Below are 13789 nucleotides of genomic sequence, written 5' to 3' on the forward strand. Positions count from 1 at the left end.
GGTACAGCTCAGTAGCAGAGTATGTGCTCAGCATGAGTGATGCCCTGGGTACAAGCCCCACTCCCCCAAAAAAAAGGAAAACAGGAAAGAGGGAAGGAGGAAAGGGATGAGGGGGTGGGAGGAAGAAGAGGGAAGGAGGGAAAGAAGAAGTGAAGGAGGGAGGGAAGAAGAGAGGGGGAAGGAAGGAAGGAAGAATGGGAGGGTGGGAAGGAGGGAGGGAGGGGGAGGGGGGGAGGAAAGAAAGAAGACAACGTTACACAGATGCGTCATCTGGGATCACACTCCTAGTCCTTTTGACCTCCCAGAGGAAGCCACTTGCCATCTGCTAGGGTCCTGGGATGTGGGGTCCTCCTAGGCCTTCTTGGCATTTACATTAAAATACAGCCTTATGAAGCATTTGTGCACATTTTTTACTTTCTGACACAAATGTACAAATCACTGTGGGTTTTTTTTCTTTGTTTTATTGTGAAAATACTGTACAGAGGGGTTACAGTTACATGGGCAAGTTGTTTTTTTTTTAGTCACTAAGCTTATGAAAGAAAAGATGCCAATCAAGTAGTCGCAGGTCTCAGAGTCACAGCTCTCTCAGCCCAGACCATACTGTGAACAGACCTCACCATGAGAGGAGAGATGGACTACAAGAGGGTGGTTTTCTCTGGAAGCGGTAAGTAATAGGAGGAAGGCTGGCAATGTCTGAGTCTGTTATTAATCACAGTCCCCAGATAGAGGATCCCATGTCAGGCCAAGGGATATAGAACCATCCAGACTGATGGTGTAGCCTCCTCAAGAACCATCGAGGCCTTCCCACTGCCCAATGCAAGTTTGCAAACTATGGAGGCACTGGGTTCCACAAGAATTCATCAGGGCCATCGAGCACATGGGTCTGTAGGACCCTTTCCCATTTAAATCTCATATAGTAAGCTTCGAGCCCCAAATCTATTGCAAAAAGAAGGCTGCTGCTCAGTGCCAGTGGCTCACATTGTTACATTAGCTACTCAGGAGGCTGAGATCTGCCAGGCCAGGCAGGAAAGTCTGTGTGACTCTCATCTCCAATTAACTTCCAAAAAAGCTGGAACTGGAGCTGTGGCTGAAGTGGTAGAGTTCTATCTAGCCTTGAGCAAAAAAGCTCAGGAACAGTGTTTCAGGTCTTGAGTTCAAGGCGCACGCACACACGCACACACACACACACACACACACACACACACACACACACACACACACACACACACACACACGAAGGCTGCTGACTAAACATAAGTTCACCTCCTTAGCTCCCAAGTTGTCTTCTTCTTCCTCTTGGGTTGACAATTTATCTCTTAGATTATCTTTCAAGTCAGGCTACTCATTCTTCCAACACACACACACACACACACACACACACAATATCTCTACAATCCCACTGACATTAACTATGGGAGACCCACTATACCAAGAGTGGAGGACATATGAATAAAGCATTCAGGTACTCCAGAGGGGAAGATGTACATCCAGGCCACCAAGGAGCCCGGAAGAGAAGCAATCGCTCAAAACTGACGAGGGGCTGGGAAGGTGGCTCAGTGGTAGAGCGCTTGCCTTGCATGCCTGAGGCCCTGGGTCCGATTCCTCAGCACCACATAAGCAAAAAGAAAAAAGCCGGAAATGGCGCTGTGGCTCAAGTGGTAGAGTGTTAGCCTTGAGCTGAAGAGCTGAGGGACAGCGCCCAGGCCCAGAGTTCAAGCCCCACGACCGGCCCCAAAAACAAAAAACAAATCAAAACTGACAGGATCACAGGAGCATGGAAGGAAACTAAGAGCACCTGGAGGACAAGGGACAGCTTCCTAGGACAGACAGATCAGAGCTAAGCTTTAGAGGAAAAGGAAGTATAGGTAGAAGAAACTGCATATACATATACACTTTTTTTTTTTTTTTGGTGTGCTGGGGTTTTAACTCAGGGCTCTATACTTGGTAGGCAGGCATTCTATTATTTGAGTCCAGCCTCTGGTCCTTTTTGCTTTCATTATTTTTCAAATAAGGTCTCATTTTTGCCTGAACTGGCTGGGACTGGCATCCTCCTATTTATGTTACTTGAGTAGTTAGAATAGGAGATGTGGACTCCTATTTTTGGTTGGTTGAGATGGAATCTCATAAACTTTTTGCCTGGCTTGGAACGTCTTGATCTCAGCCACCTTCATGAGTAGCTAGAATTACAGGTAGGAGCTACTTTGTCTGGCTAAAAAGCAGTATTTTGATAGAAGCATAAAAAAATGGGTCACAGAATGTACACTGGGAAAAGGACTTGAAGGGTGCTGAATAACAATAAGGAAAGCTAGCACATATTGAGGACCTGCCCTGAGCCAGCTGCTGAGCAGGTCAATTTCGTTCTTATCTATATAACTAGATAAAATAGTCTTCTCCTCATTTTCCAGAAGAGGAAATGGAGACTCGTTAAGGCCCAAGACCTTTCCTAAGGTCTTGGGGTTATGGCAGCAAGTAAAACAGATCTTAAAGCAATGCTCACCTAGGAGACCTATTAATTGACCTATGGTACTCACCTGTATCCTGATTTCATTGCTTGTCCTTTGGACCCTGGATCTGATCTCACCCCCTCCAGAAAGCCTTCATTATTCTGACCCCAGCTGCATTAGGGGTCTACCTGGGCTCTCTCTCAGCCTTTGTGCTCTGTGCCAACCTGACTGTGACATCTTTTGAACTGCATCAAAAATGCTTTCAGGACAGTAGTTACAGAACCAGGGGAGAGAGGAAGGGCATAAGGAGACTTTTAGGGGTAGAAATGATAGGAATGTAAATACTTTCCATTGTGGTGTTGGTTTTGTGAGTATTTTACCAATATTAAAACTAATCAGGGCTGGGAAGGTGGCTCAGTGGTAGAGCGCTTGCCTTGCATGCCTGAGGCCCTGGGTTTGATTCCTCAGCACCATATAAGCAAAAAGGAAAAAGCTGGAAGTGGCGCTGTGGCTCAAGTGGTAGAGCACTAGCCTTGAGCTGAAGAGCTGAGGGACAGCACCTAGGCCCAGAGTTCAGGCCCCACAACCGGACCCCCCAAAAAATAAAAAATAAAGAATAAATAAAACCAATGAAACTGTTGACATGGAGAATGTTCCAGCTTACTGTACTTCAATGATAACTCAAAAAGTTACATAAAAGGGGGCCACCTTCTCAGCTGTGTCCCCCACTGGCTGGCAGAGAATCCCCAGCTCTGAACAGAGTCTGATACCAAGCTGACTCTATACACATTTTCAAAAAGAATGAATGGAATTAACAAATGGCCAAATCCTGCCAAGATAGCCAAAGGACCTTGAATATCAAGCTCAACAAGAGGGCCTCTACTCTGAGGTGACCTCGCCTATTGAAGTTCATGAGCCTGGTTTAAGTCCTGCCTGTTCTGGGAAACTATGAGAACATTCACTGCTCATCAAACTTCAGTGCATCTTGATAAGAACTCATTTTGCACTGTTCTCCAAAGGCACCGCTTATCTGAGTCTTATCTGCAGGAGGGCACTCACTCATTCTACTCCCAAGGTGTATTTCTTGTGGGTCCTTCAAACATGCACTTTTTTTTCCCCCCCGCCAGTCCTAGGGCTTGAACTTGGGGCCTGAAAACGTTCCCTGAGCTTCTTTATCTCAAGGCTAGCACTCTACCACTTGAACCACAGCACCACTTTTGGCTTTTTCTGTGTATGCGGTACTGAAGAATCAAACCCAGGGCTTCATGCATGCTAGCAAGCACTCTATCATTAAGGCGCATTCCCAGTCCCAGCACGTACAATTTAAAAAGAGTAGCCACCCAATAAACACTTGTTCCACTGATCATCCTGCAAAAGGCAACATGGCTGGAGATCTTTGGATCTCAAGTTGGGACTCCAGACACAAATGCCAGTAGGTACTTCTTAGGGCAATCTGAGAGAATAATGTGCTCAGTGCAGCTCAAAAGACCCTTCCTCACCCAGGCAGCTGCCTCCTTCAGCTTGTCCCTCTTCTCATCCTAGCCCTCAGTCAATGCTAGTCACAATCACAACTGCAAGAGTGCTTACTTACTACGTGTTAGACACAGTGGGAAGAGACAGACTATTTCATTCTTGCTGCCACCTCCCCAAGCTCAGCCTTTGATTACCTGCTTTTGGATCTTGATTGCTTAACAAAGTGAACGTGCCAAATATATGTGAGATGAATGCAAAGCCTGTTCTTGTTAGCTCTATTCTGCCCCCTCTTCCAATCATTCATGGTGTTAAAGCCAGGTTCCCTCAATACTCCAGCACCTCCCTTCTGTCCCTACTCTGTCCAGCTAGTCCTTACTCACCCTCCAACATCCTGTTCAGAACCCCTCTCATCCAATAAGTCATCCAAAGACCTCCTTGTCCCTGCCAATCCTCCCATTACGTCCACCCCCCAAGTCTAGATCAGTGGCTTGGGCTCTGCATTTCTGTCACCACGTGGCTTTCCTTCTACCCCAATCCTGAGCACACTGTCTGTTCTTCTCTTAGGTGATGGGCTCCCCAAGAGTAGAAATCATAACTTCTCTTTTTTTGTAACTCCAGGACCTGACAACAAGCCTAGCTTACTAAATACTTCCTGAGAGCTGCCTTCTATGCATTGAGCACTAAGCCAGAAGTGAAAAAAAAGGAACCAGGTCCCTGAAGGACTGAGGCAGAAACTTAGACTCAAACACCACTCAGACTCAACTACTAACTTTCTACCAACATTAGTGTCTATATTATCTCTAGAAACAGCCCAGAAGGCCCTCCACCCATGGGATGATTTTCATATACATTAATTAAAATTGCAGCTCCAATGGATACAGAGAGTCACACCTGCAGTCCTAGCTACTTGGGAGGTGGCAAATAGAAGGATTGGAAGTTTGAGGCCAGCCTTGGGTGTAAATGTGAGAGCATTCCTCAATCAATAAAAAAAGCTGAGCATACTGGTATACACCCGTCATGCTAGATACATGAAATAAATAAATAGGAGGATCACAATCCAGGCTGCCCCTAGGCATAAACATAAGACCTCATTTGAAAAGTAACAAAAGTAAAAAAAAGCCTGAAGCATGGCCCAAGGAGCACTGCACTTGCCTAGCAAGAAAAGAACAGAAAAAAACAAAAACAAAAAAGACCCCACCAGTTTCCCAGTCTACATTTTAAGCACCAGTCACACTCATTACAAGTGCTCAAAGCTACATGTGGCAAATGGCTACCTATTAAAGAGCACTAGCTTTTCTGGCAAAGAGCTTCCATGCATAAAAAGGCCATGAAAAGGAAATAAGAGCTTTAACTGCAAAAAACAAAAACAAAAACAGTTCAGGGTAGGGCTGGGAAGATGGCTCAGTGGTAAGAGTGCTTGCCTTGCATGCATGAGGCCCTGGTTGGATTCCTCAGCACCACATAAGCAGAAAAAACCAGAAGTGGCGCTGTGGCTCAAGGCTCAAGTGGTAGAAGACTGCCTTGAGCTGAAGAGCTGAGGGACAGCGCACAGCCTGAGAATTCAAGCCCCACAACCAAAAACAAAACTTCAGGGTATGAGTTCTGGGGTCAGCCTGGTTGGGTCCCTATCCTGTCCCTCCTGATTTCCTAGTTCTATGATCTTGAACTCACAATTTCCTTATTTGTTAAATCAGGATGATGATGAAAATACTTGTTCACAAGGCCAGGATTCAGCTTAACTGAGATAATCTGAGTGAAGCACTTAGAATGGCTTGGCCCAGAGTGAGCACTCTAAAACAGGTTAGCTACTATTACTAGATACTGTTGAGGAAGTAATAAGCAACCATCCAGAAAGCAGGAAATAAAACACCTACCTCCTGTTTCCCACGACTTTACTCGAGCCTATAGAAAATACTTCTTCCCACCTTGTTCAAGTAAACTCATATTCTTGGGAAATCAACAAGTGGGTATGGGGACTGGAGTCCCTGAGTCTGTCTCCTCCTTGAGTAGCCTGGCACGTCTCCACGGCTCTAATCTCTCTCTGCAGCTGGGAATCAGAAGGTTCACAGCCTCCTTAGCTTTCACGCTCACAGGCCTTGGCTGAGTCTGTATCTGGCCTTTCTTATCCCTGGTGAGATAAAAGAGGGCCCTGCCGCTGAGATCAGTGTTCCCACTCAAGTGTGGGGGAACAGCTCAGGCAGCTCTGCAAAGTCCTACCTGAAACATGAACACCCACCCAGGACCCAATCTCCAAACTCAGCTTTGGAGCCATTTGGAGCCCAGTTTGGCCTGAGTCAGAACTGCCATTGGACTGATTGTAAAGCAAAGTTTTTTGTTTTTGTTTTTTGGGGGGGCAGTAACATGGAAACTTCTACTCAAGTGCAGGCTGATGCTTAGAAGGAAACTTCCACACTAGGCCTGAAAAGGCTTAGTAGGGTCTCCGCTACTGAATTACTGACCATGGCCCTCGGGTCATTCTTGGATAAGGAAGGAATTTACTTTTGCTTCTGAAATTGCAAGGTTGATGATATCAGGCTGAATGGCCTCAAGGCACTGGCTCACCAGCGCTGGTGAAGTCCTCGGCTTTCCTGTCTTCGGGTCCTTGTGGGTGATCTGGAGTTGGTCCAGGGGCAGAGCTGGCATTGTGCTGCACGACCCTCCTGAAAGGAATACGGATGGGAAGAAGAGAGCAGACACACAGATTCTTGGGGGTCAGGGCCTGCTCTGGGGTGGAACCCAGAGCCAGAGAGAAGCATTCCCTCACCCCCCTCCCAGCTACCTGCACCGTAGGGAGCTTCCAGATGAGACCTCTTAAGCTTTGGTTGGTCTATATGGATCAAAGTGATGCCTTTTTACCTAAAGCAGCAGTGCTTAACTGTAGAGGGAAATACTTCCCAGATGACTCCCACTCACTCTATGTAGTGGCTGAAAGTACCTAGATTCTCTTTATTATTATTATTTTTCTGTGTGTAAGGTTCGCTGAAAGGAGACCACCACATGGTTCAGGCAAAAAAAAAAAAAGAGTTTATTGCGGGGGGGGGGGGGGGGGGAGGGGGGAGATGCCGGATGGGAAGGGAAGAGGGAGAGCAAACATGAGGTGGAGGCATGCAGAGAGAGAAGGGACGAAGGAGTGGAAAAGACCTTGTGGTTCAAACAGATTATATAGGGAAAGGTGAGGAGGAGGTGTGACCACAGCAGATGTGGAAGTGACCTCAAAGCCCGAGGAACCTATCATTGTCTGAAGGACGGCTGACTGGGGTGGTTTAGAAAATGACCTCAGCAGATAAGGAGATGACCTCAGAGTCTGGAGTCCTTTGCTTACTCAAAGTCAGGTGATTGACAGTCAGGTGATTACTGGTTTCAGGCAGGTGATTTCTGGTAAGGCTGGTGCTGTCTTTCACGAAGATGAAGTAGGGAGGGGACTGTTCTCCCAGGCAGACCTAAGAGCTTGCACTCTGGGCCTGGGTGCTATCCCTGAGCTTTCGTGTTCAAGGGTAGGTAGCCCTCTACCACTTTGAGCCACAGCTCCAAATCCAGTTTTTAGATAGTTTATTGGAGGTAAGAGTCTCCTGGACTTTCCTGCCTAGGCTGGCTTTGAACTGCCATCCTTAGATCTTAGCCTCCTGAGAAGCTAGAATTATAGACATGAGCTTACCAGTACCTGGTTTTTTGTGTGTGTGGGGGAAATAGTATATAAGTACTCTACCACTGAGTCATAGCTCCAGCTTCCTACATTACCCCCCACCCCCTTTTTTCTTTGCCGGTCCTGGAGCTTGAACCCTGGGCCTAGGTACTGTCCCTGTGCTCCAAGGCAAGCATTCTACCACTTGAACCACAGCTCTACTTCCAACTTTCCTGCCTGGGCTGGCTTGGAATAGTGATCCTCAGATCTAAGCCTCCTGAGTAGCTAGGATGATAGGTATGAGCCACCAGTGCCAGGCTTACATTATCTTTATAATGACTCCAGCTCTGCACCCTGCAGACTGGACTCTGTAAAGACATTGCTCAGGAATCTCCTTTTGCTGCCTTTCTCAGGACCAGCTCAGGTCTAGAACAGATGCAGCCTCACTAAATGGTTGACAATAACTAACTATGAGGTCACTCTTCTCATAACTCTCCCAAGATCTTAAGATTGGAGCCATTGGCCCCTCCTCCCTCGTCTTTCTACAAGATTTTCCGAACTCTTAAAGTTCCAAGGGCAAACAACTCAAAGAATACAAGGGCAAGGAGGAAGATAAAATGCAAATGATGCAAACTCCTCCAGAGACACAAATTGGTCTCAAAGCCAGGGAGTTAGGCTTGAGTTAAGTATATGCAAGGAACTCAGTTCAATCTCAGCATTAAAAAAAAAAAAAAAAAAGCCAGGTGCTAGTGGCTCATGTGTAATCTTAGCTACAAAGGAGGCTGAGATCTGAGAATTGTGGTCCAAAGCCAGGCCAGAGAGGGAAGTCCACGAGACTCTTATCTCCAATTAACTAGCAGAAAACTGAAAGTGGCGCTGTGGCTCAAAGTGGTAGAGCACTAACCTTGAGCAAAAGAGCTCAGGGACAGCACCTAGGCCTTGAGTTCAAACCCTACTGACTGCCCCCCCCCCCAAAAAAAATGCTAGGGAATGGCAAATCCCAAATCTGCTGTCTTCCAATTCTAACATTCTCTTCCACACTAAAACTTGACCTCATTCACAGAAGGGATATACATGTGGGCTGAATCACGGAATGTAAATAAATAAGGACTCTCAAAAGACACACTATTAAAAAGCCAACATGTGTGGGAAGCAGTGGCTAACGCCTATAACCTTAGCCACTGAGGAGGCTAGGATCTGAGGATTGTGGTTCAAAGCCAGCCCGGGTAGGAATGTCTGTGAGACTCTTACCTCCAATTAATCACACACACACACACACACACACACACACACACACACACACACACACACACACACACACTAATGAGGATGAAGGGCTGGGAATGTGGCTTAGTAATAGAGTACTTGCCTAGTATGCATGAAGCCCTGAGTTCGATTCCTCAGTACCACATAAACAGAAAAAGCCAGACCTGGCACTGTGGCTCAAGTGGTAGAGTGCTAGCCTTCAGCAAAAGAAGCTTAAGGACAGTGCTCAGGCCTTGAGTTCAAGCCCCAGCAAAAAATAAAATAAAAAGATGATGAGAGTTGGCCGGGCGCTGGTGGCTCACGCCTGTAATCCTAGCTACTCAGGAGGCTGAGATCTGAGGATCGTGGTTCAAAGCCAGCCCGGGCAAGAAAGACCATGAGACTCCTATCTCCAATAAACCACCAGAAAACTGGAAGTGGCGCTGTAGCTCAAGTGGTAGAGCGCTCGCCTTGAGCTGAAGAGCTGAGGGACAGCGCCCAGGCTCAGAGTTCAAGCCCCACGACCGACAAAAAAAAAAAAAGATGATGAGATGATGATGATGATGATAATGATAATAATAATAATAATGCCAGAATGTTGTTGTGGCTCAAGTGGTAGAACACTGGTCTTCAGCAAAAAAAAAAAAAGCTAAGGGGCTGGGAAGGTGGCTCAGTGGTAGAGCACTTGTCTTGCATGCATGAGGCCCTGGGTTGGATTCCTCAGCACCACCTAAGCAAAAAGAAAAAAGCCGGAAGTGGCACTGTGGCTCAAGTGGTAGAGTACTAGCCTTGAGCTGAAGAGCTGAGGGACAGCGCCCAGGCCCAGAGTTCAGGCCTCACGACTGGGCCCCCCCCGCCCCCCCAAAAAAAGCTAAGGGGCAGCATCCAGGCTCTGAGATCAAGCCCCAGTATCAGAACTGAAAAAAACCTACTATCTTACTAGCCTTTCAAAATAGTCAAATAAATATGACAAGGGTTATTAAGGTAAAATATCCAAAAAAGTGGAGAAGTTCCTAATTTGTTTTAGTGGCTAAGTTGAAACGGATATCCACCTCTTTTACCTTTGTACATGGGGGCTCATGGGAGGAACAAGCTAAATGATAATTTTTTCCTAATTCCCAGTGAGGCTGGCAGGCAAATGGAAACACACCTGCACTCTAGTGTCCAGCGCTGCACTAATGCAAAAGTCTAAATAGCTCACAGACCTAGTTCTTTCCAGGCTCATCCACCAGAGAGGAAGCAAGAATATCAGGAATGGGAGCTGAAGGTAGGAAAAAGTCATACAGAGGAGGCATCTCTCCGCCCTTTAAATTCTAGACCTCAGCCAGGCGCTGGTGGCTCACGCCTGTAATCCTAGCTACTCAGGAGGCTGAGATCTGAGGATCGCGGTTCAAAGCCAGCCCGGGCAGGAGAGACCGTGAGATCCTATCTCCAATAAACCACCAGAAAACCGGAAGTGGCGCTGTAGCTCAAGTGGTAGAGCGCTCGCCTTGAGCTGAAGAGCTGAGGGACAGTGCCCAGGCCCAGAGTTCAAGCCCCACGACCGACAAAAAAATAAATAAATAAAATAAAATAAAATAAATAAATTCTAGACCTCAGTGTCCAGACCTAGATAGAGACAACACCTGCTTCTCTAAGAAATGCACTATTAGCCAGGAGCTTGTGGCTCATGCTTGTAATCTTAGCTACTCAAGAGGCTGAGATCTGAGGATCATGGTTCAAAGCCAGCCAAGGCAGGAAAGTCCACAAGACTCATTTCCAAACACCAGAAAATCAGAAGTGGCACTGTGGTTCAAAGTGGTAGAGTGTTAGTCTTGAGAAAAAAAGAGCTCTAGGATAGTCTCCAGGCTTTGAGTTCAAGTCCCACCCCTGAGAAAGAAGGAAGGAAGAAGGAGGAAAGAAAGGAAGAAAGGAAAGAAGGAAGAAAGAAGGGACGGAAGGAAGAAAGAAAGAAAGTCATTATTAAGGCAAGGGCAGTTCAGGATGAGGCTAGTGGGGCAGATGAAGAGAGTTCCACCACATTCTTAGTTGGGGGTCAGCTCTTTGTTCCACATTTTCCTACTCATGCTGAAAGCTTGAGGCACTTCCTTAAACCTCCCCACTCTCGATTCATCAGATAGTAGAATTATACATGATCTCTTAAGCTTGCTGTGAGAAGTAATCAATGCTAAGCATCTAACACAATACCTGGTGCATCCAAGAACTCCAGTTGAGGTGTGAGTAGGCAAATCCCACCAACAGGCACCATGGACTTCCTCCTTTATTTAACAAACACCAACTGAATACATTCTGGGCCCCAAATGACTCTCATTTGATGTTAGAGCTGTACCAGTAAACTGTCAAACTGGAGCCCAGGAGAAAAGAGAGGAAGTCACAAAGATGACATAACCAGAATGTTAAAGGATAGGAGGAAAAGGTGGACACTCTATAGGAAGAACAAACTTGAGCTGAGACTCAGGGCCATGAAAAGTGTGGCGTTTGCAGGAAGAGGAAGACAGCTGATGTTACTGAAAACACAAGGTCAAGGAAAGGATGATGGAAGTGAAGAGAGAGCAGGTTGATAAGGATGATGGAGGGGCTGGGAAGGTGGCTCAGTGGTAGAGTGCTTGCCCTGCATGCCTGAGGCCCTGGGTTCGATTCCTCAGCACCACATAAGCAAAAAGAAAAAAGCCGGAAGTGGCTCTGTGGCTCAGGCCCAGAGTTCAGGCCCCACGACCGACCCAAAACAAAAAAAGTACAAGGATGATGGAGTCAGTTTAAAAAGAGCCTTAAGCCGAGCACCGGTGGCTCATGCCTATAATCCTAGCTACTCAGGAGGCTGAGATCTGAGGATCGCAGTTCAAAGCCAGCCCGGGCAGGAAAGTCCGTGAGACTCTTATCTCCAATAAACCATAGAAAACCAGAAGTGGCACTGTAGCTCAAGCGGTAGAGCGCTCGCCTTGAGCTGAAGAGCGCAAGGACAGCACCCAAGCCCAGAGTTCAAACCCCATGACCTACCAAAAAAAAAAAAAAAAAGAGCCTCAAATGAGAGGCTAAAAAGCTTGACCTTTTATGTGAAGGCCATGAGGAGTCCCAAGAAGAGGGAAGAGACACAACCAACAAAGATATAACCTGGGGATAGGCAATCTCCTATGAACTCATGAATAGTAAACAGTACTGTATAATCATTTTATCCAGAGATGTTTCAATATCTACTATATGGCAGGCATTGATGACCAGGTAACACTAAAGTTGGCAAAATACAGGCTTAGACTTACCCTTCACAAGTTCTTTGTGGGAATGACGGATACAAATCTAGCCACACAACAATATAGCAATCAATACCGTTATGCCTGTTGTATGGGTAAGGCTCTAGCTATATTTAACAGACAGAAATGACTTAAAAAAGGACATCAAAGAGAATTTTGTTTTCATCTAAATGAACTAGGCAGATTAGAATGTCCCAAAGGGACACGGGCAGTGATCATGACTGCATTTGTGCTGACCACTCTACTACCCCTCCCCCCTCCATTTCAAGAGAATGCAGCAGCAGCCAAAAGTTAGGCAGGGTTTTTCTTAGGAGGGGAGCTTAGAACACACATCAATTATAATAGAGCCTGTAAACATCTATGAGGCTACTTTATGGCTACAGAACTGAATTAACTGGGAAATTCTCCGACTGTTAGACTCATCTATCACAATGCTGTATTACAGTCTTTGGAATTAGTCCTAGATCGATCTAAAGTATTTACTCTTCCGGTTTAAATACCCTGTACATTCACTTTCATTGACTGAAAACTCTCTGAGGGCAGGTACTTTCTAGCTGTCTAGCTTTATTTATTTAGTTAGTTAGTTGGTTGTGGGGCTTCAACTCTGGGCCTGGGCGCTGTCCCTCAGCTCTTCAGCTCAAGGCGAGCGCTCTACTACTTGAGCCACAGCGCCACTTCCGGTTTTCTGAGCGGTTTATAGGAGATGAGTACCACGGACTTTCCTGTCCGGGCTGGCTTTGAACCGCGATCCTCAGATCTCAGCCTCCAGAGTAGCTAGAATAACAGGCGTGAGCCACCAGCGCCCGGCTCTAGCTCTTTTTAATACTCCCAGAGCCCAGCTCTGGGTCTGGTATCTAAAAGGAGCTCAATAAACACCTGCTGAATGAATGAATGAATCCCAGGGAAACTGAAGCCCCGGAAGCAAAGGGGATGGGGGCCACTTTGGGGCCGAGCCTCGAACACGGGGCTCCTAGGTCGGGCGGCCTAGACTCAGGGGTGCGACTCAAGGCCCCGGGGACGGCGTAAGCGTCGACCCCACGGTGGAGACAGCGGGACTGGGATGCCGAGGTCAGCCGGGGTTCGGCCGCGGCTCCTTCCGAGCCCCAGGCTCCGCATCCGGCCGGACCCAGCCACGCAACTCACCTCAGCGGCTCCACTACGGGCGCGGTGCCGCCGCCACGCCGCCGCCGATCCCGGTGACAGCTCGCGGAGCTTCTAAACTTCCGGGGTCAAACGGCGATTCCGCAGGCGCAAACAGGAAGCCCCAACCTGGCCCCGCCCCCGGTGCCCACAGCTCAGCCCTGCTCCCGAAGCCAACCGCCGCTAGGCTCCCGGGCCGGAAGCCACGCCCCCATGCCAAAGACTCCGCCCCGCTGTGACCACGCCCCCTCCCCAAATGCCATACTCAAGTCAGCTTTTCAGTATCCCAAGCTTCTACGTGGTCAAGTCGTCATTTTACAAACTGAACTCAGAAGAGAAGTCGTAAAGTGTCAAAAGCATAAACATGATGTTAGAGGAAGAAGGCTGAGGAACCTGTACAAGCTATGATTTTATTTAGTTCTAGAAGAGTTAAAATGAATGAGTGGTGATAAGGTTATTGTGATTGGTACCTCTTGGGCTGTTGAAGAAGAAGGGCCCACAATTTTTGGTACTAGAATTTAAACTCAGGGCTTGCATTTGCTAGGCAAGTGTTCTACCGCTGAGCCACATCCCCCAGCACTCTTTCGCTTTTGATATTTTTCACATAAAGGCTCTGT

The 13789-nt window shown here is 47.2% G+C and overlaps 1 protein-coding gene across 3 annotated transcripts in view; it reads right to left on the bottom strand.

The window, feature by feature from the left end:
- The window catches only part of Ascc2 (activating signal cointegrator 1 complex subunit 2), a 50476-nt gene extending 37215 nt beyond the window's left edge, over positions 1-13261 (bottom strand). For 2 of the 3 annotated variants that reach the window (XM_042667657.1, XM_042667656.1), the window contains exons 1-2: positions 13176-13261; positions 6480-6577 (exon numbers count right to left, since the gene is read on the bottom strand). In XM_042667657.1, coding sequence (XP_042523591.1) covers positions 6480-6560 — 81 coding nt within the window. In that variant the 5' untranslated portion in view covers positions 6561-6577; positions 13176-13261. The remainder of the gene's footprint in view (positions 1-6479; positions 6578-13175) is intronic. The other variant, XM_042667658.1, reaches the window with a different exon arrangement.
- Positions 13262-13789: the final 528 nt, after the last annotated feature.

The sequence above is a fragment of the Dipodomys spectabilis genome, unplaced genomic scaffold, assembly GCF_019054845.1.
Source record: "Dipodomys spectabilis isolate Male_0828 unplaced genomic scaffold, ASM1905484v1 ptg000416l, whole genome shotgun sequence".
Classification (NCBI taxonomy): Eukaryota; Metazoa; Chordata; class Mammalia; order Rodentia; family Heteromyidae; genus Dipodomys; species Dipodomys spectabilis.